General features: G+C 42.2%; 2 protein-coding genes across 2 annotated transcripts; one reads left to right on the top strand and one right to left on the bottom strand.

The window, feature by feature from the left end:
* Positions 1-15,786: 15,786 nt before the first annotated feature.
* Positions 15,787-16,715, bottom strand: LOC123628667 (ferritin heavy chain-like). The gene has a single exon (XM_045538551.1). It carries the CDS (start codon positions 16,505-16,507, stop codon positions 15,950-15,952), a length of 558 nt encoding a protein of 185 aa, XP_045394507.1. The 5' UTR covers positions 16,508-16,715; the 3' UTR covers positions 15,787-15,949.
* Positions 16,716-23,173: 6,458 nt separating this feature from the next.
* Positions 23,174-24,270, top strand: LOC123628666 (ferritin heavy chain-like). The gene has a single exon (XM_045538549.1). The coding sequence runs from the start codon at positions 23,259-23,261 to the stop codon at positions 24,123-24,125; it is 867 nt and encodes a 288-aa protein (XP_045394505.1). The 5' UTR covers positions 23,174-23,258; the 3' UTR covers positions 24,126-24,270.
* The last annotated feature ends 3,079 nt before the right edge of the window (positions 24,271-27,349 follow it).

The raw sequence follows: 27,349 nt of genomic DNA, 5'->3' as shown, positions 1-27,349 counted from the left end.
CTAATAGTTATGATTCATCTAACACATACAAGAAGATTATAAGGAAAAGGCATCTTTTTCTGGTCAAAATGTACACACTTGCAGTTATAAGAGAAATAAATTCTGAGGACCTAATATACAGCATAGCAACTATACTTAATAATAAGGTACTGTATACTTGAGGTAATGGATGTGTTAATTAGATTGATGGTGGTAATCATTTAACAGTGTATATGTAAATCAAAGCATCACACTGTGCCCCTTGACTATATACAAGTTTTGTCATTTGTATCTCAATAAAGCTGAAGAAAAGAAAAAAATTAAACCCATCTTCCCCTTGCTTTTAAATAGCAAGTATTTGTCTCGTGCATGCTATTTATGAGGTACAATTTTAGGTACTTTCCAGACATTTCCCATGTTGTCACACAACAAGCCTGTGAGATATGGATCCTCCCTATTTCAAATGGGAGAACATGGCATCAGAGTAGTATCGCTATCTGAAGCCTCACAGCTAGTCAGTGATGGAGTCAGAATCACCAGGCTTTGGAAGGAGGTAACGTCCTTGCATCATTTCTCCTCTTCTGTTATCTCATTTTTGAGAAGCTATGTGATCCACATTACATAGGTGACTTTATTTAAGCACCAGGCATATGGAATGAGTCTCTTCATTTCTTTTTTATATACATGATTGGCAGTTAGGTTTGTGGGTGGTGTGTGAATGTCCCTTGTAGTGTTCAGACCCAGAGTCCATGCTCTCCCTGTGGAATCCAGCCTGTAATGACCTATTTCACCCTTAATGACCCATGTCCACTGAACACACAGGTCTCTAAACCTTGCCTGCATCTCATACTGGCTGCTATTTCAACCTGTAATACATAGCCAGGATTCTAGAAAGGGTTACCTGTACCTGTTGACTTCTCTGAAAGAATGAGTTTCTTTGTTTGAAGTTTTGGAAAAAGGTAACGTATCCAGAATGTTCAGGAATGAAATATATCAATTGATTTATGATGAAGCCTTCCTCTTGTCTCTGTCCCCAGTCTCTCAAATGTCTTCCTCTCCAGCCCCAACCAAAAGGTAAACTTTCTTGGAGTTTACTATATATCCTTCTGGTTTAACTGTTTTCTGTTACTGTAACAGAATTCCTGAGACTAAGTAATTTATAAAGAAAATAGGTTCATTTATCTCACAGTTCTGCAGGCTGGGAAATTCAAGGGGCTTGGTGCTGAGGGCTTTTGTTCTGTATCATAACATGGCACAGAAGATCAAAGTGGAAGCAAACACATGTGAAAAGAGACCAAACATGAGGAGGAACCTCCCTTTATAACAACGCGTTCCCTTGGGAACTAATCCATTCCTATGAGAACTAATCCAGTCTCTGAAGAGCAAGAACTCACTCATTACAGCAGGAAGGGCACCAAGCCATTCATGAAGGGTCTGCTCTGACAACCCAAATACCTCCCAGTAGGCCCTACCTCTCAACACTGCTGCACTGACAATTAAAGTTCAACATGAATTTTAGCAAGAACAAACCACATCCAAACCACGGCACTTACATACCTTTGTTTAATGCAGGTGGCAGACCTGGATATATACCCTTCCCCCCGTACCCAAGTAGTAACATAATTCACAATATCTTGCACCTTGCTTTTGTTCCTCCTTAACGACATGAACGAATGAAATCTTTTCACACAGAGTCTCATTCTGTCACCCAGCTGGAGTACAGTGATGTCATCATAGCTCACTGCAACCTCCAATTCCTGGGCTCAATGGATCCTCCTGCCTCAGCCTCTCGAGTAGCTGGAACTACAGGTGCTCGTCACCACACCCAGCTAATTTTTCTATTTTTGTGGAGGTGGGGTCTTGTTCTCAGTCAGGCTGGTCTTGAACTCCTCACAGCAAGCAACCCTCCTACCTAGGCCTCCCAGAGTGCTAGGATTACAGGCGTGAACCACTGCACCCGGCCTGAAAGAATGAATTTTTAACAGTCAATTTTACATACTAGTCAGTGGTGACATTTGGGGACTTGAGATTCCTCCTTATGCTTCTCGCACCAGGACCAGCTACCAATTCCCCCACTTCACTGGTTCCATTCAGGCATCCTGAATCCAAACCTTAGCAGTTTCCAAACAATTTCATATAAATTATGAGGGTTTACTTTATGTAAACTATGTGCCACCTTGCAAAAACTAGTCCCCATAATTCCTTTAAACAAGATGCCACCAACCTTGGCTCTTCATCCCCCGGCTATATCATCTTCGACTAGAAGTAAAAGAAATTCAATCGGTGCTTATCATGCCCAGCAGAAATACTGTTTCCCAGGGCCAGCAACTTTTCTGCCCTCTAGTGGCAGTTTTCAAGATAATGCCTTACTTTTTGTTTCAATTTACAAAGGATCTCTCTTTCTGTGTTCTCAGAAGCTGGATACGCCTTTTACTTCCTTGTAGACAAATAACACCAAAATAAGTGCCTGTGTGTAAGTCTAGCCATTTTCCCTAGAGTATCTCTCTTGATAAGGAATCTTAAAAATCTTGGACAACCTCTTTGCTTGAATTTCCCAACTTGGGAGTATTCCTACCTTCTGCTCTCAACAAGGCGGTTTTGGGAGTTAGGATTGGTTTTCAGTCCCTGGTCTCCCACCGTCTTTCCTTCCCTGTCCTGTCATTCTCCTTCAAGGAAAGGGAGAAGCCAGGTGAGTGCTGTATATCAAGTGCTGCTGGGCCCTCCTCAGCAAGAAACTAACCGGGAAAATCACCCATTTCCCAACGTTCTGAGGTAGCTTCTGAGCTGAGTGATCAAAGATCGTAAAACGTGCCCAGCTCTGTTCTCTCCAATTATGAGTAGTGACCTTCAGGCCTTGAGTCACTCAGATTCTATGCATATATGGAAGTGTGAAAATTTAAACCAGATAAGCACACATTTTATAAAAGGGAAACAAACATTCTTTGAAAGTGTCTTGCACCTACTGAATTTTGTTCTCAAAGGCCCCTGACATGATGAAACATCTACCTCTTGGGGCTCCTTTCTCTGAAGTGCTTGTCAGACCACACTGGCAGCTCCAGAATGTGCTTGTCATTTGTATAATATAACTTCAGCCCGATCTAAAACTATGGATACCCTCTAAGGTTTCTTCTCTTCATTAAACGAATCTTTTACATTGTGCTTCAGATTGCTGTAAAAGCATGATTTAATTATTGTAGAAGTTCTTATTTAGGCACACAGAAATTTGTGCCACTGTAGGCATAGTTGCCAACTGCTAATGTTCATTCCCTCTAAAGCACCTCTCTACCAAGTCTTGAAATCATTTGCTCTTTCTCAATATCTTTTGGCTGTTTTCATAAGAAAAAGAATTACATAAGGAGTTTACAGAAATCTAAACCCAGTTATTTGTTTGACTGACAATTATTAGGTATGATTTCAAGTGAACTGTCATCTTATACTCTGGCCTCAAGGACAGAATAAAGTCCATTTCCCAATAAATAAATGTCATTTCCTTTTCATTCAGATCATTGTTACCTTAATTGAAAATATTTAGTCTGTAAAATTAACCAGCTCACTTTTGACTGCACAATCAAAATGATGGGAGATGGAATTTTCTAGGAAAGTAGCCAAACTGGTTCAAAATTACTTATACGTCAAGGCAGATTGCTTGTTGGTTTGCTCTGATGCCAGGACTCTTTGGTTGAAATACCAGCTCCAATGTTTACGTGTTCAATGACCTTGAGTCTATTATTATATAACCTCTTTGAGACTACATATGTTCATCAAAGAGTGGGGGTGATAATTGTGGGGAGTAATACCAACATTTTGGGGCATGGATTGAGTTAATTGAGATTAATTGCACTACTATAGGTAAGATAAAAATCGGGTTTTAGGATTTCACTTTTTGCCTAAGCTCTGTTTTTAATCCCTCAAAATAAAAATCTTATTGTTTTTGGTTTGCAAAAAAAAGAGTATTATTTTATAGACTTCTGATTTCCTAGCATGCCATAGAATAGAAAGAAAAGAAATTGAAGTGTATAAGCCGAGCATGCAAAAAAAGTAAACATTTTCATGTGTGTTATTGATGTTTTGGAATTCCAAAGTGATGTGGTACTATATGAAATCTTATGTGTTTATCCATGGTTAACATTCATTATATATCTTTTGGAATAATATCTATTCGATATCATAGATGAGTTAGAAAATGGGGAAAGGGGTCATAATCTGAGAGAATGGGAAGAGAGAGGGAGAAGTGTTATTCAAAGATTTTTAAAAATTGACTATGGATGAGATACTTGGTAGGTCATCCATTAAATATGTGACTAAAAATTTCATTCTGAGCTTCATACAGGTTACATGCAAATATGTAACATGTCTGTGTGTGTAAGGATGCAACTGGTAGATGGTACAAGCATGGGAGAAAGAATAGAGGTCAAACATTTAAAAGATGATGTGAACCAAAATGTTAGTAGTGATTATACCTTTTCAGTGGAATTGCAAGTGATTTGTTTTCTTTTTGTATGCTTTGGCATTAGAATTTTACATAATTAATATGTATTACTTTATAATTAGAAGAAATTAGAGTTGATAATCCTAAAAGTGACAATTCTGCAAAATGTCCATCATACACATTTAGAAGAACATTTATTGTTTTACTTGTTGTTGTTGTTGTTGTTGTGGAGACAGAGTCTCACTTTGTTGCCCGGGCTGGAGTGAGTGCCATGGCGTCAGCCTAGCTCACAGCAACCTCAAACTCTTGGGCTTAAGCAATCCTACTGCCTCAGCCTCCCGAGTAGCTGGGACTTCAGGCATGCACCACCATGCCCGGCTAATTTTTTCTATATATATTTTTACTTGGCCAGATAATTTCTTTCTATTTTGCTTTTTTTTAGTAGAGACGGGGTCTCGCTCTTTCTCAGGCTGGTCTCGAACTCCTGACCTCGAGCGATCCACCTGCCTCGGCCTCCCAGAGGGCTGGGATTACAGGCGTGAGCCATCGCGCCCAGCCCTGTTTTTTTAAAAAGCTTCATACATCTGTATTTCCTGAGTTTTCACCTGTGATTAAATTTTTAATAATGGAAAAGGAAATGTGTCATTTGAGAGGTTTCTGTTTTTTGGGATTGTCCTGAAATCAGTGCTGTATCTGGGACATACTTTTTCTACTTTTGACTTATTCAATATTAAAATATATTGAACTTTGCATATATTCATTTTTAGTGCAATTCACTGCAAATACGTAGTCTTTAGTAAATCATATAATATTCCTTATAACATGTCCAAATTAATCTTAGAATCACAGAATATTGGAATAATAATGTACCTTAGAGAAGATCTATTCCAGGGATAGAACATTGATGATTTTCGGCCATTTTTAGGTACATAGAGCACACATAGAGTACTTTAAAATACTATGTGACTAAAGTAAATAAAATATTTTATTTTAAAACAAGCAGCATTAATTCTCAAAGTCTTATGTTCAGCCAGATTTATAGATTTATGTAAATTCCAAGACTTCTTGGGGCAACTGAGTTTGCAACTCCCATTTATGGAGTTACCTAACTCCACTTTTCCTAATTTGGATTCCAAGCACAGGCATTTGAAATATCATCAGTGACCTGCGGTGCTTGCAAATAAATATGATTGTGAGACTTATTGACTAAATTTAAGCACTAAAAATTGAGTCAGGCTGGGAGCAGTGGTTCACACCTGTATTCCCAGTACTTTGGGAGGCCGAGGCAGAAGGTTTGTGTGAGTCCACGAGTTTGAGACCAGCCTGGGCAACATAGTGAGATCCTGTCTCTAAAAAAAAATTTGAAAAATTATCTGGGTGTGGTGGTGCACAGCCAGCTGCTCTGTGTAGTCCCAGCTACTCAGGAGGCTGAGGCAAGGGGATCACTTAAGCCCAGGAATTTGAGGCTGCAGTGAACTATGATTGTGCCACTGCACTCCAGCCTGGGCAACAGCGCAAAATTCTGTCTCTAAAAAAAGTAAATAAAAGAGGCCATAGCATTGGTATTTAGGGTGGTCTTTGTACTATGGGATAGATTAATCTGTCACTTTGAGCAGAGAATTGAGTATCATATATAAAAATTAGTAATAATCACTGCTACTTATTTACTATTTCTATGCCAGGAACTAAACTAGACATTTTATACACATCATCTTCTTGAACGCTCCGACGGCCTATAAGGTAGGTTTCTATTATCCCGTTCTACGGGTGAAGAAACTGAGGCTTAAAGGAATAACTTGTTCAGGTCACATAGCTACTAATTGGGTAGGTTTCCTTTTTATCTTTTAAACATTTTCCACCCCTCATACAAATATTAAAGGCTTGAGCTACTAGACCACATGTCTTTTGGGATTATATTCTAGCTTTGGAAATAACCCAACATAGTTTCTTCACTAGCCTGAGGTCTCTATTAGCAGCAATATGTAATTATGACATTCAGCTGCTATCTGTGTTCTAAACTTTGGAGATGGAGAGGAAGTAGAGAGGAATGTCTGGTGGAAGGGGGCCCCAAACAGATCCATTAAAAATCAAGGTGTTCATCTTATAAAGCGAGTACTGAACGACTACAACATCTTCTTGGAGCTGTTATTGTAGCTGCTTAATAGCACATACTATTGATGATGGGGATCATGTGATGAGAATCTCATAGTTGAACAGGCACAGTGATGATATTGAACTTATATTTCTAAGGGGAAATTATTTGGTGCAATCAGAGGTAAGGAAAACCCTCATTCCATTTTTTCCCTGTAAAATGTCAGAGCTGGAAATGTAAATAACTATAAATTTTGAAAAATATTAATGGGTTCTGACTGACCATATTAGAGAGAATCCAGAGTGAGCACCAAGATTTATTTATAATTTCTTGTCATGGAAAATATAGGCTGCAAGTTATTTAAAGTAACAAATCTGGTTTGCAGTCTTGTTTATTGTGTTCATTGAACCCAGACATTTGTTTATCTGATATTTCCCATATTTTGATCATACTTTTCAATTTATCTGGTCTTGTATCTTCAGAAGTTTTGGAGCACCTACCCAAAAGCAAATCAGAGAGAGGGTAATTAGCAGAGGAAGATTGCAAAGTCTGTCTTGTGCCAGGTGCATACTAAATCTAGTTATAGCTCCACATAAATCTCATTACCATGGTATTTCATTTTCGTATTCTCATCAGATTTTTGTACCTGCAGGGTTTTGCTGTTCTCTTGGAGTGGAAGCAACAGGTTGTGATGGAACCAGCTGTATAAGTTGGTTCCGAAAAAGAAACATCTTGTTTCATATGAGGTTGTGGACAGTACAGAGCAGAAAGGAAAGCAGAGTAAGGAGAGTTTGGCCCATGCCACTTCCCCCGTCTTCTTCCTCTGCCCAGCCCTCTCCTGTCTCTGCACGGGGTCCGGCAGGCTGCGATTTTCACAGCCAGGGCCTGAGCACCCAGCAGTCACCTGAGAACCAGGCCCGGCTGCACCCTGGGGAAGCATGCCTGCGCGCCTGGTGCTAGGGAAGGAGACAGAGGCAGCTGTTTGGTAAGGGCTCCCCTGTGCCATGCACAGTGTGAGGCAGCAGTGTGCAGGCACAAGGGACTTAATCTTTGGGGAAGCCAAACATACAGGGACTCTTATTATCCCCATGTTTCACTTGAGGAAACCTGCTCAGAGGGAGCAAATGAAGGTCCGAGATCACATGGCCAAAAAGAGGTGAACTGAGATCTGGAACCAGACCCCTGGATTCCATCACTGTCGTCGGCTGGGCAGCCTCTGACCCGCCCCCTCTGAAAGGGCAGCGGACTGCACAGTGTGGCCCTCGAGAATCCTATGAATGGTGAAAACCTCAAATGTGGGCACTCACAGGCAGGGGCACAGATTGCTGCAACACTTGATGTGACACCTGTTGTAAAATAATACAGATCATGAAGAGCATTGGAGTATCATATGTGCTTTTTAGTCCATCACTCAGGGCAGAATTACACAGGTTATTTGTATCCCTCTCAAAGCATATATTAATATTTGGCTACTGATAATTGTTTGTTGCTCTATCAGATGTGTAATCATTCAAATGAATAGGTGTTTAATCTGAAAATAGGCTTGATAATTGTGTTTTGAATAAAATACACTTATAAGTAATCCCGCTCATTAATAATTAAAAACCATTAAAAGTTTCTTGATTTGCCTCTGTTAGGCCAGATCACAGGTTTTACATATTATTATGATTTAATTTACCAATGTCCACAACATAGGACAGAAAGATGTATTCACAGCACTGGCTACTACTCCTTATCTCTAGTCTTCTTTTGGAATCAGTGAGAGTATAAATAAATAAAAAACGATTAATATATCAACCTGACCATCACTCCTTTTTTTTGTATTTTTTGTTATGGTTTCCCATGACTCCTAAATCCCCATGTAAGAGCCCCTGCCCCATTAAGCTCATGCCAGCCAGTGTGTCCCCTCTGCCCCATCCCTGTTGCCATCACTGTCCTCTGACCTTAGACCTTCCCTGCCGTGAATAAAGCCACCGGCACCTCAGTCAGGGTCTTCAGCCCCAGCATAGTTCCTAGCTTCCTGCTGGGAATTCAACAGGCCTAGGAGGCCCCAGCCAACTCCCTGGCCTCCCAGGGCCTTCCCCGCTCAGAGTCAATGAGGACGTCTCTCCCCGTCTCCCTCAGCCAGCTGCTCCCACCAGGGCCACTGCCCACACCCCTCACCATTGGAAACTGCTCCTCTGAAATCACTGATTCAAACGCCCCCCACTGACCATGCCTTCCACCCCCCAACTCTCTATGGGATAGCTCCCCTTGGATGTCTCACAGACGCCTCCTACCCAAGGCGACAGAAACTGAGAGGAGTCAGGAGCACTGTCACAGATTTAAACACTTTAATATAATGGGCTGATGGTGGCAGCCTGGGCTCCCTCTCTATGGCAGTTTTGGGGGCTGGATGGGGCTGTTGATGAGGTCCTGCCCGGCTCTGAGACCCAGGAACCTCTACTTCTTCCTGGGTTGGGGCATCTCATCAACCTGAGAGTGGGTGTCGTCCCCAGAGAGGCGGCTGAGCTGCTGGTTCTGGCTCACTGGAGCCTCCACGTGTTCAGGGGTGACGCGCACCCTGCGGTTGTTGTGGGCTTCCTTGACCACCAGCTCCAGGATGTTCGAGATCAGGTACTCCAGGATGCCCGTGAGGAAACCGGGAGTGACCGAGCTCAGGCTCTGGGCATAGCGACCCTCTCGCAGGAGGCGGCCCGCGCGGCTAACCGGGCACTGCAGCTCTGCCCTCGCGGAGCGGGAGACGGCCTGCCTCCTACGCCTACGGGAGTCTGGACTGTGTTCGTTCCCAGACATCATGTCTGCTGGGCTTTTCCCCAATTAGCACAGCTTGACTTCCTGCTGGCCTGGGCCTCTCAGGATACCAGTGCTTATCCCTGCCCCTTGTATCCCTGTGCTCCAGCCCCGCATTGCTCAGGGAGCTGCCTTTGTGACAACCTAGACTTTGTGATGCCATTGGTGTCCACTGGGCTCTGGTCAGGCCTCAGCCTAGAAATGCCCATGAGAGGAACCTTGTCACCCCAATGACTGGACTGGTTTTTTTTTTGTTTGTTTGTTTGTTTTTTGTTTTTTAAGAAACTCTAACTTTCTACTTGACTTTAACATTTTAGCAAAACAAAACAAAACAAAACAAAACAAAAAAAACCATGTCAATGGAACCATTGCTCTGTCTTTAGGATACCCTTTCAGTTTCTCTGATTCTAGCCTTGTGTTGCTTCTGAGCTCATTTACAACCCTCTGTAAGTTATATATCACTGATAGACATGCTGAATGCCTTGCCCTGTAGAAGTCCATCTGTTTCTCCTCTTAGGTTATAATAAAACCCATTTGCCTCCATTTATTTAAATATACATGATCAATATTTCTGTCTGTTCTTTAGATCTGCTTTTTAACTACTTATATTTATCTGCCAATTTCCTCATGAGTTAAATTCTTTCAACACATTTCCATTTCGTAGATGTATGAATGTCATTTTACTCTCACAATATATTTTAACTATTTTGGAGTTCACATCGATATGCCCAGTGCATTCACCTATCAGAGCCAGATAAACTGTGACAGAGATGTGCACCTTATGCTCAGACTCTAAGAATATCTTTTCTTGTTTCTTCTAGGTGAATCCAAAGCAAAATAGGACTTTCTTCATTCTCTGTTTTTCTCATTTTAATTTCAATATTTAATTTCTATTTTGATTTTTCTCTCTACTAATTTTATCTTTGTTTTGTTTTTGTTCATTTACATTAGATAAGTTATTCTTATTGTTGATAAAATGGTTGGGAATTTGGTTTTAGGATATGACCATCTGGAGATCTCTGAAAATGGGTTAATGTTTTATAGAAACCTGGTCTCTATTGTGTGAGAAACAACAGAAAATCTTGTTTGGTCAGTCTTTTTATTTGTTTGTGTACTTGTCTAGTTTTAACTCATCTCAATTAAGAAATTTTTATCCCCTTGGAGGAAAACAGTTTTTTGACATCTGAATCAGGGAAGTTTACTATTTCTGCCTATACTTGACCCATGGGTGAAATTGTAGAATGGAAGCTATATTCTCTGTGTCTATATTTCTGTGTGTCTGTAATTCTGAAATACCTTCACCTCTGATTGTGTGAGTATGTAAAGCTTTCCTGTCTTTGGATGGTACTGACAGATTATAAAGTCTCTTTGGGTTATATAAATTAAATATTCCTAAAATTCCTTGAGAATGAGGAAATTGAAGTATAATATTTTAAATACGCTAGATTTAAACAATATATATTCTCCCAGAAACCAACTCACAACCATTTTAAGAATTCAGATTTACATAACTTATGTAAATCTTTGGTGAACAACACTAGTTTAATAGTTTAGGGTGAATGAAAATAACTATGTTTTCCATTATTTATCAGTATTAGGTACAACGCAAGTATACATTTTTATGCTACTTAGGTTTGTTGTTTTAAAACTTACAAATTTTTATTGATCACATGAACTAGCATTACATCTATTTAATGTTTAAGATTATGAAAAATATAAACTTATATTTAAGCAACTGAATCGTTGTTCTCAAAACTTGTATTTCTTCAATCATAATGTTTTGTATTATGTCAGCTTGAAGATAATTTCCAAGATTTTTAGATAATGCAAGACATTGGACAGATATTATATTGAGTTATTTAATGGACATTCAATGGATGCCTAGATATTTTATAGGATAGAATATTAAAATATTCACAATGAAGCATAATTTCACTTTATATAATTTTGCTTCTTATTTGTACATGCTATAAAAGGGGTATAATTTTGGGTCTGTCAAGGAACATGTTCATGTCTGCCACATTGAGAAGTTGTATAAGTGGAAGTGTGCGGCTTGATAAAGCTGGGTTAGGTATATTCCTGAGATCTGCTAGGCTGCTAAAATAAAAAAAAAAATTCACAGTTATTCACCGCAGCTTTGCATATGGAATAAAAGTGATTTTGTTTAAAAGTCATAATTAATATACATGAATGAAAGTCTACTAGGAGTCTCAAGATAATGACACATGAATTATTGTGTGTTTATTTTGATTAAGAGCCAAAACAAGAATATTTCTGTCTTGGAGTAAAATAACTTGTTGTTCCAGAATGTAAGAGAGGATGTTGAAAGACAAAATCTGAATGAATATAGAAAGCTACAGAAGATTCATAAAAAAGAAAATCTGAATGTGAACATAAACTTGTTTAATTTTTTTTCCATATCTGGTTCAAAAAAAATCTGGTTTACATTTGATGGGTTTGTTCATAAGATTTTCAAAAAGAGCTGGTGGGTCCTTTAGAATCGAATGCTATATTGAAGCAAACCCAGAATTTAGTTTGTTCTTTGTGAAAAGGACTAAATTTTGTTGGCATATTGGTCTGCTCTTAAAATTAGATTGTAAACGATTATTATTCTTCTGTATTAGTTTCCTATGGTGGCTGTAATAAATTACCATGAAATTGGTGGCTTAAACCAACGAACATTTATTTTCTTACAAGTCAGAAATCTGCAATCAATTTCACTGAGCTAAAATCAGGGTGTCAACAGGGCTGCATTAATTTTGGAAGCTCCAGGGTAAAATCTGTTTCCTTGCCTTTTCTAGTTTATAGAGCTATGTATTTGTGGCTCGTAACTGCTTCCTGAATCTTCAAAGCCAACAGTGTAGAATTTTGCTTCGGTTGTCACATTGCCTTTTGCTTTTGTAGTCAAATTTCCCTCTTCATCCCTATTATAAGGGCACTTTGAATATATTTTGGGCCAACCCAGATTATTCATAGTAATCTCCTCATCTCAATATCCTTAGCTTAACCACACTTGTAAAGTCCCACTTGCAAAATATAAAGTAACATTCATAGATTTCTAGGGATTAGGACCTGAATATCTTAGGAGGCCACGTGCAGTCTACCACATCACCTTATACGTATTCTGCCCAAATAGCAGAGATTCTCTCTCACCTGAATATCCCTTTGTCTTAACGTCATCATGCCATTTATTATTCTCTTAAAGAACAAACAAGTTCTGCATTTCTAAAGTCTTAAAGACTTTACTATATTTACTTAAACATTGTCCTCCCACTGAATTAATAGATAGCTAAGCTACAACCAATAATGTTCCTGGGCTCATGATTCTATGTTAAGTGATCACACATCCAGGCAACTTTTAATTTTAGCATTCCCAAAATTGAATCCTAAATAAAAATGGAAATAAAATAATGACTCGTCGTAGATTTTGCAATTAAAACTACCTTTCAGATTTCTCACAAGGCCCTTGGCAAGCCATAAACATTTATTCTTTCATTTTAGTAAAAAAAGAGGCACTAGAAATCATTTAATTTTTCTGACATGTTACATATATTGCCTGTACCCCACCCGAGTCAGAGCTTTAAGCATGTACCAGGAAATTCTTTCTACACACAGCAATGAAGATAAGGTCAAAGGTTAACTCCCCACATCCTGAAAGGTAGAGCCAAAGTCCACATTGAAATCAGAAATAGGCTGATTTTGTCATGCACTCGGAGCAGATACTGAAGGCCACAGTCTGGAACAAGATAATGGTCAAAATGGGACCAGCACCCTTCTGGGTGTTAAAATACCTCAACCATCCTCTATCCATTAGCTGGCTGGCTGTGCCATAGTCTCTCCTCCCCCCTTCAGGTGAGCTTACACAGTCAAATGACTTCAATATCAACTATAGGATGATGTCTTCCATATGTATCTTCAAAACCTGACATCATCCCATTAGCTCCTGTTGGGGGAGGCATTCATTTCTCCAGCTATCTGCATGCCATTTGGGCATGCATCTCTAATAGGAATCCCAGATTTCATAAGACCTGCATTCCCCACCCCTCCACCCCAGGGGCCCTACCTCAGACATCCCCAGGTTGATAATAGTACCACCATCAACCCAGGTGCTCACATCCAAACCCCAGAACCTGAATTATTTTTTCAAACTCCCATTCCTCACCTCTTGTCCATGACCAAATCTCGTTGACTTGTCCAAAAAGATTTGGTACTTGTGGCCGGGCGCGGTGGCTCACGCCTGTAATCCTAGCACTGTGGGAGGCCGAGGCAGGTGGATTGCTTGAGGTCAGGAGTTCGAGACCAGCCTGAGCAACAGCAAGACCCCGTCTCTACTAAAAACAGAAAGAAATTATATGGCCAACTAAAAATCTATATGGAAAAAATTAGCCGGGCATAGTGGCGCATGCCTGTAGTCCCAGCTACTCGGGAGGCTGAGGCAGTAGGATCGCTTAAAACCCAGGAGTCTGAGGTTGCTGTGAGCTAGGCTGACGCCACGGCACTCATTCTAGCCTGGGCAACAAAGCGACACTCTGTCTCAAAAAAAAAAAAAAAAAAAAAAAGATTTGGTACTTGTCTTCCTCTCCTAGTTTCCTCAGCCACCAAGGCACTTCAAGCCACACTAGTTTTTCCACCTAGACCAGCCACAATGGATGCAAGGGTCTCCACCTTCAACTCTCCCCCTACATTCTTCAAAGCAGCCACAGTCACTGGCTTAACATTCAGAGGGATCTAGTCTACTTTATATTCAGTATCACAAATTTCACCTTCAGCCTTGACCTTGTATTTTTCGGCATTCTTATTCAGGATTTTTTTTTTTTTTTTTTGAGACAGAGTCTCACTTTGTTGCCCGGGCTAGAGTGAGTGCCGTGGCATCAGCCTAGCTCACAGCAACCTCAAACTCCTGGGCTTAAGCGATCCTCCTGCCTCAGCCTCCCGAGTAGCTGGGACTACAGGCATGTGCCACCATGCTCGGCTAATTTTTTCTATATATATTTTTAGTTGTCCAGATAATTTTTGTTTCTATTTTTAGTAGAGACGGGGTCTCGCTCAGGCTGGTGTCTAACTCCTGACCTCGAGTGATCCACCTGCCTTGGCCTCCCAGAGTGCTAGGATTACAGGCGTGAGTGACCACGCCCGGCCCAGGTATTTTTTTTTAACTGTGTTACTTTATTGGAATAAATGATACAACTGAAGGAAAAAAAAAAAAACATGAGTGGAGGTTTCATAAGGACAGTATGCAGAAAATCACCCCCTCCCCCTGTTCTGTAGGGAAGCCAGCCTAAGGCTCAGTCCCAACATCACTGTCGCGCAGGGTGAACATGTCAAAGAAGGACTCTGCCATCCCATCACACAGAGACCCCATCTTGCTGCCTAGAATCAATAAAAGTTAACATTTCCATATCTAAAAATCAAAAGTGTTCATGTAAACTTGAACACCCCTTTATTTTAAGCCCTCCCTAATCAATCCCATTCCCTTCACTTCTTCCCCAGAGGTAACCACTATGATGAATTCCAGACCATGTTTTGTACTGTCCCATGCACTTGGATGCACAGACATCAGGGCCCCAGACAGCCCACCCCACATCACTCCACCCCACTCCACCGGACATGCTTGCAGAGTTTTTAAGGGGAAGACTATGTGTTTTCCAGAGGCCTGTGGAGTACCTATTGCCCTCCATCCATGGAGTTGCTGAGCTGCATGGGGATGGGGTATGTTTGGGTGGGTGGAGAGACCCCCGGGTACCCACTTTAATCCTGTGCAGGGATTTGCCCTAATTCCTCAACGGTGAGAGTTTTGCACATAAAAATCAACTGGACGACTTTACTGCTTTAAGAACCAGATAACTTTATTGGAAGGAATGGTAAAACTGAAAGGAACAAACTTCAGTGAACGTTCTGAAAGGGCAATGTGCACACCTGGCTGGTGGCCTGAGGTGGGAAGGTACACATAGCTGGGGGGACAGTCCCAGATCAGTTCTTCCTGTCGCAGCCACCCAGGGTGAGCTTGTCAAAGAGGGATTCTGCCATGCCATCTTCCAGAGCCCCCCTCTTGCTACCTAGAATCAATGAACAATAATATTTGCAAATTTTAAAACACAAGTTTGATGTAAAGTTGAAGACCCCTTTATTTTAATCCCTACCCAATACGAGTCCTGTCATTTGTTCTGCAGAGGCAGTCACTATAAGCAATTCTAGACCATGTTTGACACTGTACCATGCACACACACCCACATATACGGGCCCCAGACCGCTCACCCCACCACTCCTCACTTTACCCCAACCCACATGTCCACAAGTTTGTACAGGGGAGACTAATTTCTTGTTTACCAGGGGCCAATGCAGTACCTTTCCCCTCCATCCGTGGAGATCTTGAGCTGCAGTGCATGGGTTATGTATGCGTGGGTGGAGAGCCCCCCTGGATACCTGTTTTAAACCCGCACGCAGGGATTTGCCCTTATGCCTCAAACGTGAGAGGTCTGCACACACAAATCAACTAGACAACTTTATTGCTCGAAGAACCAGATAACTTTATTGGACACAACGGTAAAACTGAAAGGAAAAAACTTAAGTCAACTTCTGAAGGGGAAATATGCTCGCCCGACTACTTTGTGGCCTGAGCCGGGGAAGGGACCCGTGGCTGTGGGGACAGTCCCAGCTCAGTTCTCCTTGCCATCGCCGCTGCCGCCACCGCCCAGGGTGAGCTTGTCAAAGAGGTACTCCGCCAGGCCGGCGTCCGGGGCCCCCATGTTGCGCAGGTTGGTGAGGTAGCCACCCAGCTCCTCCATGGTCTTGACGGGCTCCGGCAGGCAGTGGCTCTCCAGGAAGCGGCAGAGCTGCACGTCGCCCCTGTCGGTGGCCAGCTCGTGCAGCTCCAGGAGGCTCTGGCTGATGATCTTCTCCAGGTGGAAGGCGCACGTCATGGCCTGCAGGCCGCCCTCCCAGTCATCCTCGTGGGGCTTCCTGATGTCGCCAAGGCAGATGCGGCCACCGCGCCGGTTCTGCAGGCCCATCAGCTCCTCCGCGTGCTCCCTCTCCTGGTGCGACCGGCGCAGGAAGTAGCGGGAGAAGTGCTTCAGGGCCACGTCGTCGCGGTCGAAGTAGAAGGCCACGGAGAGGTGCGCGTAGGAGGCGCGGAGCTCCAGGCTGATGTGGCTGTTGACGGCGGCCTCACAGTCGGGGTGGTAGTTGTGGCGCACCTGAGAGATGGCGGCCATGATGGGTAGCGCAGGCGCGGCGAGCAGGAAAAACGCGAAGACGCCTGGGGAGCGCAGGCTGCGGAGCGGGCAGTGGCGGCGTTGGCGGCCGCGGGGCCCTCGGGGTAAACCCAGGGTGGGTGAGGGCGGTGGCCGGCGGAGGGCAGACTCCTGGCCGGGTGGTGGAAAAATGGCGGCGGGTGGGCCCGGGACCGGAAGTGGGCCTGGGGGCCGTTATGGTCCGGCCCAGGAAGGGTGGGTGTGAGCGCAGAGTTCCGTGGGCAATTCCGGGTGACTCTGGACTGACCTTTTGACCCATATAATATTTTTTCAAGTTATTTTCCATTCCTGAGATACTTCCCTTAGGATAATGGTCTCCAATTCCATCCACATTGCTGAAAAAGACGTTACCTTATTCCTCTTTATGGCTGTGTAGTACTCTATGATATATATATATATCATATATATATGTATAAATATGCCATGTTTTCTTCACCCACTCATGATTTGTTGGGCACTTAGGTTGATTTCAGTAATGGAAAAACAAACACTATGTGTACTCTCTAATAATTCGGAGCTAACTCATGGGCACACAGGGACTCAAAGAGATGTAAAGGTCATTGGAAATCAAGAAGAGGGAAGGGGGGAGGGGTAAAACTTTACCTATTGTGAGCACTGTTTGGGTGATTGGCACACTAAAAGCCCTGACTTAAGCATTATAAAAAGTATCCATATAACAAAAACATTTGTATCCCCTTAATAGTTTGAAATAAATAAATTTATGACTATAAATGCAACCATTTTGAGTTAATCACCTGGATGATTTCTTATAGCACCCTATTTGCATATTGTCCAAATGCGATTGTTACCTAATATGTTTCTGTGATGTCTTTAGTTATATTTAGTATCACCAAGCTTTATTTGAATGGCCGCACTCCTCAGTGACTTCAGCAGCTATACCAGTGCCACTTTGGATAACCTTTTCACTTAGTTCCTAGATGTTATTAAATCATCGACCTCCACTTCTCTCCTTGTTTCTTCTCATAATAAAGTCCCCTCTTCTCCAACAGCTGAGCACCACCTCCAAAATCTCAGTGGATCTTTCCACTTTTTCATCCTTCTCACACTTTTTAACGTATTCTTCACTCTTTTTATTCTCTCTGCTGTCTCAATCTTGCCCCACAATCCTAGAAACACAGTTTGTTGAGAATTGAATATTTTTCCTTGCAAGCAGTGGTCCAAAGCCTGGAAGAAGTGGTAGTCAGTTGGTGCATGGTCTGGTCAATACAGTGGATGACAGAGAGTTTCCAAGTCCGGCTTCTGTAGTTTGAGCAGCGTTGTTTTTTTGTGACATGGGGTCCCGCAAGGCGATTGGCCTGTCTCTATTAACCAATCTCAGCCGCTTCATCACAAGCATCCTCATCATTTTACACAGTTGGTGGCAGTAGACATCCACTGTCATCGACTGACCAGGTTTCATGAAGATATAGTGGATAACACCAGGCCTGGACCACCAAACAGACACCATTAACTTTTTTTGGATGAATATTCAGTTCTGTACTGTTTCCACCCTTCATGTTTATCCAGCCATTGTGCCGAACACTCGCGATTGTCAAATGACTCCATTTCTCATCACATACAACAATACGGTGTAGAAATGCCTCACCTTTATGGCGTGACAGCAAAGAAAGGCAAGCTTTGAGATGATTTCATTTCTGATGTTCATTTAATTCATACGGTACCCATCTATCCAGCTTCTTCACCTTGCCCATTTGTTTCAAATGGTCCAGTACTGTTGCAACAGTAACATCAATCCTTCCTGTTAATTCACACATAGGTCGAGATGAATTCACTTCCCCTACAGCTTTCAGCTTATCATTATCTACCTGGTCTCATGCCATCTTCAGGTTTCTTTTATGCTACAGACTATTTTTCTATCTAGAAGAAATATTGCCTACATTTCTCTACACAGGCAGGGCAAAATATAAGCATAAAAATATTATAAACCCCTTTGCCAAAAGGGAAACAACCATCAAATTCCCCTATTATTCCCTGGCTACAATGAGGATAAGACCAAAAAGACTACACAAGAGTTATCAGAATAGAAAATATGAGTCACTGTTTCTTTTTTTCCCCTCAAACTGAAATTAGCATGTTTTATATAATAAACTATACATTTCCAGAGGCCAATACATATTGCTTAAAAAAGTACAAATACATTCTGAAAGTTTTCTTTATCCATACTTTGATGCGGAAAAAGTTAAGCCTTTAAGTCTGTATCACATGACACATTTATCCAGAAACTGAGGAAAAACTAAACCACACTACCAATAGTTCTCAGCACAGTGATGACTTTTCCTATAAGAAGTAGGTATCACTGGTTTAATGTCTTCCTAGTGCATCTGTGGATGCCATTCATATTACTGTACATAAATGTGTACTCATTTGATTATTTCTTTGTAAGTGCTCTTAGGTTATGTCTGTGTTTGTGTGTGTGTGTGTATTGTATTTCCCTGACTAAATCCCAAGTTTCTTCTCTTCCATCCCTATGAGGCTTCTCGTATTGTTTTTTAGAAATTAAAGCATAATTTACCTACAACAAAATTCACATTTTTTGATGGCTAGTTCCAAGAGTTTTGACAAGAACATACAGCTGTGTAACTACCACCACAATTAAAACATTGAAAGGCTGGTCTTGGTGGCTCATACCTGTAATCCCAGAACTTTGGGAGGCTAGAGTGAAGGGATCGCTTGAGCCCAGGAGTTTGAGACGAGCCTGGGCAACATAGTGAGACCCTGTCTCTACAAAACATGAAAAAACTAGCCAGACATGGTGGCATGCAACTGTAGTTCCAGCTGAGGTGGAAGGATAGCTTGAACCCAGGAGTTTGAGGCTGCAGTGAGCTATGATTGCACCGCTGCACACAAGCCTGAGTGACAGAGTGAGACCTTGTCTCCCAAAGAAAAAAAAAATTAAAAAAATTAAAATATATATATTTTTTCTGCATTATTCATAGTTTAAAAAGAAAAAAAAACTAACACCAATAAAACAAGACACGGAACACTTCCATTCCTCCCAGAAATCCCCCATCTTGTGTCCTGTTGTTGTGAACCCCTCCTTCACCTGCTGTGGTTTTTACTGTTATGATTTCTTTTCAATTTGGTCTTGAGGTCTCTCTTCAGAGTGGTGATAGTCTAGGAGCACCCTAGCCAGGAGGGAAGTCAGGTTCAGGTGTGTCAGTCAGGTGAGAAACAGATGAGTCCGCACAACCACATACAGAACATAATAGAAGCGTTTTACTACACACAGATCTATGAGAGAAGAGGGGTGGCCACAGGGCTGACAGGTAGTCTGGAGACAGTAGGGAGCTCAACCAGTGGGTGGGGAGCAAGAGAGGATCTGTGGGAATATGCTTTTCTTAAGGTCCATGGGAGTAATCCCTTAGACTTTCTCTTGCAGACTGGCTGAAGAAAACATGTAGGAAGGGGAAAACTTATTTACATGACTGTTGTTAAAAATTAGTTTTTTAACCGTGGTTAGCACTGTAGGGTGTGTTGAGTTTTGGGTCAGTAAGATGAGGAACAAGCAGGCTGTATCACAAACAACCACGCAAAGAGGGAAGGTTTTACCTAGGCCAAAGGTGCTGGCGTACCACTGGGTTTCAAACAGCTCACGTCAAGCCTAAAATAGATGCTGAGGCAGCAGCTGTATTAAGCAAATTTATGGCACTATCTCCAGGAAACTGATCTGTGTCCTCTACTCTAACTTTGCCTTTTCAGAATGTTATGTAAATGAAAGAATGTAACATGTGGGCTTTTGCATCTGCCTAATTTCAGTTACCAAAATGCAGTAGAGATTCATGTACAGTGTTGCATGGGTAAGTAATTCATTGATTTTTACCACTGCCCAGAATTCCATTGTGTAGATTCGCCACAATATGTTTATCCATTTATCAATTGAAGCATATTTTTTTACAAGTGTTAGCAATTGCAAAAAAGCTGGTGTAACCACCCACAGAGAGGTTTTAGTGTGAACATACATTTTCTTTCTTTTTTTTTTTTTTCTTTATTTTTGAGACAGAGTCTCACTCTGTTGCCTGGGCTAGAGTGCCATGGCGTCAGCCTAGCTCACAGCAATCTCGAACCCCCGGGCTCAAGCACTCCTTCTGCCTCAGCCTCCCGAGTACCTGGGAATACAGGCATGCGCTACCATGCCCGGCTAATTTTTTCTTTATATTTTTAGTTGTCCAGCTAATTTCTTTCTATTTTATTTTTGTGGAGATGGAGTCTCTCTGTCGCTCATACATTTTTATTTCACTTGAATAAATAGCTAGCAATAAGACTGCTAAACTGACAATCTACATTCCAATGTGGCTGTCTCATGTTTCCCTCTTACCCATAGTATATGAGAGTTCCCTGTGCTTTGTATTCTTATTGTCAGTGTTTTGATTTTAACCATTCTAATATTTGTGCAGTGATATCTCATTGCAGTTTTAATTCCTATTTCCTTGATGACCAACATTTTTAGCTTCTTTTCATATGCTTATTTACCATCCATATATATTTTTGGGTGACGTGTTTTTCAAATCTTCCACCTACTTTTTCCCCTTTTTTTCTTATTCTTGAGTTGAGTGTTGTTTATGTATTCTGCATTCAAGTTATTAGATACGTGATTAGTAAATATTTTCTCCCAGTGTGTGGATTGTCTTTCCATTCTCTTTATGGTGCCTTTCTAAAAACAGAAGTTCTTAATTTTAATGACATCCAATTTATCATTTTCTTCTTTTATGGATCATGCTTTTGGTGCCCTAAGAAATCTGTATCCCACCCAAGGTCTCAAAGATTGCCTTCTCTTATTCCTGAGACTCATAATTTGTGTCTTCTCTCTTTCCTGATGAGTCTGTCAGGGACGTCTCTCTCTCTCTCTCTTTTTTTTTTTTGTTTGGTTGTTTGATTTTCTAAAAACCTCTCATGATTTCCTCTGCTTTTGCTTTTTAATCCTATTTCACTTTTTCATTTTGCTCCTGTCTTTATAATTTTCTTCCTGCTGCTTGATTTGGGTTTATTTTGGTTTTCTTTTTTTTTTAACTTTTTAGAGATGTAAGGTTAGATAATGTGGTTGAGAATTTTCCTCTTTTGTAATATAGGAATTTGATGCTATAAATTTCCGTTCATGTAATACTTTAGCTACATACCACAAATGTTGATATGCTGTGGTTTCATTTTCACTTGTTCTAAATAGTGTGTAATTTTCCTTTGATATCTTCTTTGACCCATGGATTATTTAAAAATGTATTATTAGTTTCTATAATTTGGGCATTTTTCAGCTTTCTGTTAATGATTTCTAATTTAATTCCATTGTGGTAGGAGACCATATCTTTCATGATATGAATCATTTTATCCTTATTAAGGTTTGTGTTGTGGCCTAGAATGTGTATATTTTGGCAAATGTTCCATGTGTACTTGAAAATAATATGCTTCTAAGGAATATGTTTCTATACTTTCTTCACGTTGACACTATATTATTCTTTTTTAAAATTTTTTTCGTTTCAGCATATTATGTGGGTAGAAATGCTTAGGTCACATATCTTGCTTTGCTCCGCCCAAGTCAGAGCTTCAAGCACGCCCATCCCCCAGATGGTGTGCACCACACCCATTAGGTGTGAATATAATTTTTCTTAACATGAGTGTCATTTCTTCTTTGTTGTCCTCTTTCTCCTCCTGAGGATAACAAATACTATCTTACTGGCTGCCTGGAGGGAGAACTCTGTGACTTTTCAAATGTATAAAAATATTGCCTATTCAGAAAACAGACATTTGCATTTCTAAGAAATAAAGATAAAAAGGATAATTGAATCATGTGCTAGAGGAAACACAAAAGTTATACAGACACACCCACTAGGAAGGATGCCATTAACAGGCCAGGAATTGTGAGGAACTCTTGGAAGAGAGGAAAAGCAGGTACTATCACATTGGTTAATTCAGAGAACTTGAAACACCTGCATTAGAAAATCAGAGCACATTAGGAAAATCTCCAAAAACAGAGTCCACAAAGTAGAAGGACTATAGAGGGGCTTCCCTCAACTGTGAGATTAAAGAATTACTCCCTGAGAGCAGATCTGCCTGCCCCTTACCCTGCTCTGCCCCTCTTCTGCCCCACTTACACTGGGCAGTAAGCACCACTGACAATTGACCCCCTTCTGCTCACAAAAACTATACTGCAAAGATGGTGAATTACTTGACCAGGAAAAGCACGCAAATTAGAGCAGGGTGTGAGACACTGCAGCACTGCACAGCAAAAGGGAAATAGCACAGAAACACACATCTACCTAGCAGAGACATCCAGTAAAGGCTTCCAATGCCAGAGAAACGCCATGCTTTTGCCCCCTGGGAAAGTTCCAGTCCTATTTGCAAGCTCCAAACCATTATCCCGGAAAGAGAAGACCACCCCCCAATTGACACACTGCACCCTGCCATTCACAGGAGAAGCCTATTAGTGAAGGGACATCACAACTGTAGATCAGATGCATGCTAATGGCCTAGGCTAATCCAAAGAGTCCTTGATTCCCAATCATAAATGGACAAAGGTTTGCCAGATATTTGAGGAGAGTGAGGAGGAGGTCATGAGGAACCGACAGAAGTAATTGCTGAGTGCGATGGGGGGGGGGGGCGGTGAGGGAGGGAACATGTAACACAGGAAACAGAAGAGAACTTTATGAAATAATTCAAATTTGTATTCCAAGAACTTTAAGGAAGACAATAGGCTTATAAAATGAGAACGCACTCTTACAGACGGGAACCATTAGAGGACAAGAGAAAGTCTTTGGGCACTGGAATATTATTGCAGAATTCAAAATTCAACGGAGGCCAGACAGTGTTGAGTCACCCAGGTTGCACACGGAACTCTGCACTTCGGCTCCTCACCCCCGGCGGCCAGGGGTCCCGAGGGCGCACTTCCGGTCCCAGGGCACACCCGCTGCCATTCACCAGCCACCTGACCTGGATCCTGCCCTCTGTGGCGCTTGGGAGCAGACTTTGTAGTCTGACCATTGTCCTATTCACCGCACACGCGCCGCCCACCATGGCCACGGCTGTGCCCTCGCAGGTGCGCCACAACTACCACCCCGACTGTGAGGCCGCCATCAACAGCCACATCAGCCTGGAGCTCCGCGCCTCCTACGCGCACCTCTCCGTGGCCTTCTACTTCGACCGCGACGACGTGGCCCTGAAGCACTTCTCCCGCTACTTCCTGCGCCGGTCGCACCAGCAGAGGGAGCACGCCGAGAAGCTGATGGGCCTGCAGAACCGGCGCGGTGGCCGCATCTGCCTTGGCGACATCAGGAAGCCCGACCGCGACGACTGGGAGAGCGGCCTGCAGGCCATGACGTGCGCCTTCCGCCTGGAAAAGAGCGTCAACCTGAGCGTCCTGCAGCTGCACGAGCTGGCCACCGACAAGGGCGACGTGCAGCTCTGCCGCTTCCTGGAGAGCCACTGCCTGCAGGAGCCCGTCAAGACCATGGAGGAGCTGGGTGGCTACCTCACCAGCCTGCGCAAGCTGGGGGCCCCGGACGCCGGCCTGGCGGAGTGCCTCTTTGACAAGCTCACCCTGGGCGGCGGCGGCGACCACAAGGGGAACTGAGCTGGGACTGTCCCCACAGCCACGGGTCCCTTCCCCGGGTCAGGCCACAAGGCCGGGCGAGCATATTGCCCCTCAGAAGTTGACTTAAGTTTTTTCCTTTCACTTTTACCGTTGTTTCCAATAAAGTTATCTGCTTCTTAAAGCAATAAATTCATCCAGTTGATTTGTGTGTGCAAAACTCTCACCTTTTAGGAATAAGGGCAAATCCCTGCACAGGGTTAAAGTGGGTACCCAGGGGTCTCTCCACCCACCCAAACATACCCCATCCCCATGCAGCTCAGCAACTCCATGGATGGAGGGCAATAGGTACTCCACAGGCCCCTGGAAAACACATAGTCTTCCCCTTAAAAACTCTGCAAGCATGTCCGGTGGAGTGGGGTGGAGTGATGTGGGGTGGGCTGTCTGGGGCCCTGATGTCTGTGCATCCAAGTGCATGGGACAGTACAAAACATGGTCTGGAATTCATCATAGTGGTTACCTCTGGGGAAGAAGGGAAGGGAATGGGATTGATTAGGGAGGGTTTAAAATAAAGGGGTGTTCAAGTTTACATGACACTTTTGTATTTTAGATATGGAAATGTTAACTTTTATTGATTCTAGGCAGCAAGATGGGGTCTCTGTGTGATGGGATGGCAGAGTCCTTCTTTGGCATGTTCACCCTGCATGACAGTGATATTGGGACTGAGCCTTAGGCTGGCTTCCCTACAGAACAGGGGGAGGGGGTGATTTTCTACATACTGTCCTTATGAAACCTCCACTCATGTTTTTTTTTTTTTTTTTACCTTCAGTTGTATCATTTATTGCAATAAAGTGACACAGTTAAAAAAAATACCTGAATAGGAATGCTGAAAAATAGAAGGTCAAGGCTGAACGTCAAATTTGTGATACTGAATATAAAGTAGACTAGATCCCTCTGAATGTTAAGCCAGTGACTGTGGCTGCTTTGAGGAATGTAGGGGGAGAGTTGAAGGTGGAGACCCTTCCATCCATTGTGGCTGGTTTAGGTGGAAAAACTAGTGTGGCTTGAAGTGCCTTGGTGGCTGAGGAAACTAGGAGAGGAAGACAGGTACCAAATCTTTTTGGACAAGTCAACGAGATTTGGTCATGGACAGGAGGTGAGGAATGTGTGAGAGGGAAAATAGTTTAGGTTCTGGGTTTTGGATGTGAGCACCAGGGTTCCTGGTGGTGCTATTATTAACCTGGGGACCTTTGCATCGAGGGACACCTAGAGAAGAGGGGTACAGACTTCACCTGTTGTAAAATATGAGATTCTCATTAGACATCCAAATTGAAATGTCATGCAGGTAGCTGGAAAAATGAACAAAGCCTCATCCCTCCATGAGACCAGGTGGGTGTCAGGTTTTGAAATATATATATATATAGGAGACATCATCCTATAGATGCCTTGTGACTGGATAAGCTCACCAGAAGGAGAGTGGCGAGAATATGGCACAGCCAGCCCCAAGCTCAGGGCACATAACATGGAGAGAATTGTTGAAGTGTTTGAACCCCAAATAAGAGGCTGGTCTGCTTTGACTATGACCTTATTCCGTATTGTGCCCCCCAGTTTCTGTTCCCAGTGTATGACAAAAGCAGCCTGTTCTTGTTCTCAGTGTGGCATCTGGTTTCCCTTTGAGGATATGGAGAACACGAGTTAGTATTTTGTCTTCATGACTACGGGTAAAAAGAAATGGTTTCCCTGTGAAAAGGTTTCTTAAGGGAATGGTAGATATGCATGCTATGTCTCTTTGCCTCCCCTTTCAAAAATCTGCTTTCTCTCTCAGCCCACTCTCTCTTTGACCAGATGAAGTCTCTAGCCATGGCAACCTTAAGGTTCTTCATGGCTGGTAAAAGAATGCTCAGAGCATTCTGTTTCTTTTCTGCCACGTGTGGCTTATAAAGATAAAGTTAAAAATTACAGATTTTATATGCTATTTTCAAGGACTTATCATTTGCCCAAATCTCTTTAAAGTTAGCAGATTGCTATGAGCATTTATTAAACTGAACAAGCTCAGCTATGCAGTAATTACCTTTTGTATTTCCCTAGGACTGCACTTTAACACTTTCTTAAAATGAGGATTATGATTCTTTAGTTCATTTTACAGAAAATTCTATTGCCTCTTTACATTTCTTAGTCAAACTTGGTCTTCTCACTGAATTTATTTCTCTGCTTGCTTTGAGTATCTCTGCATTCTACTTTTTTATCTCACATATTAACTATCTCTATATATTGGTGAACATTCAGTCTTCCCCTATATCTAAGTAAGGAAACACACAGTGAGCATCTATTTGTGAGTGTGTCAAACTGTAAATTGATTGAACATCATTCTTACTTTCCTATTTTAGAGAAGCAGTTTGGTTTAGTGCTTTCTTAACCTAAGATTGCCTGGGTCCAAATCCCACATTAGCCACTTAAGAAATTGAGTCAAGGATATTATTTAAATTCTCTCTGCCTCAGTTTCTTCATATATAAAATGAGAGTAATGAAATTGTGAACCCCATTGTGTTTCCACAAAGATTAAATGAATTAATATTTTAAAAATGTTTAAAGCCATGAAAGGTGCATAATAGTAAGTAACTTAAGTGTAAGCTATCATCCTCCACTCACTTCTAAGTTCCTTTGTGTTCTTACACTTTTGGGAAAACATTTCACTTCTATACTTTGCCCCTGGGGTCTCTCTTGCATTTATACCAACACTGTCACCCTGCATACTGAGGACAAATCCTTAGAAGCTGCTTTGGTTGTGAGGTGCCACCAGGACCCAGGTGGGTACATTGCTGTCTGTGTTCACTGCCCCACACTCAGGCCCAAGACTGGAGGCGAGTTATGTGCTGACACCTTTCTGTGGCAATCCCTCACCCTCCAATTCTATCTCAACCAGCTTTCCTTTAAAATCGCCCCTGGAACACTTTGTGCTTATTCTTCCCAAACCCAGGTTGCCTGAGCCCCTGGTTTCCATCCTGAACATCCTCCCACTCCTCAGAGATGGACAAGAGCAAAAGGATGAAGTGCTAACCCTGATCCCCACCTTCATCTGGAGGTTTGGACCTGAGAAGGAGACGGATGGGTGGGCGGGGGTTGTGGGGAGAATGAGGAAAAGGAACCACATTAAAGCTACTGATAAAATACCTAAAATCAATAAATCATCATGAGCTTTGGCACAGAAGTTCTCAAACTCTGTTGCACATTAGAATCACCTGCAGAGCCGTTATGAATCTCAATGC

This window comes from Lemur catta, chromosome X (genome assembly GCF_020740605.2).
Source record: "Lemur catta isolate mLemCat1 chromosome X, mLemCat1.pri, whole genome shotgun sequence".
Classification (NCBI taxonomy): domain Eukaryota; kingdom Metazoa; phylum Chordata; class Mammalia; order Primates; family Lemuridae; genus Lemur; species Lemur catta.
This window is presented reverse-complemented; position numbering and strand designations above follow the sequence as displayed.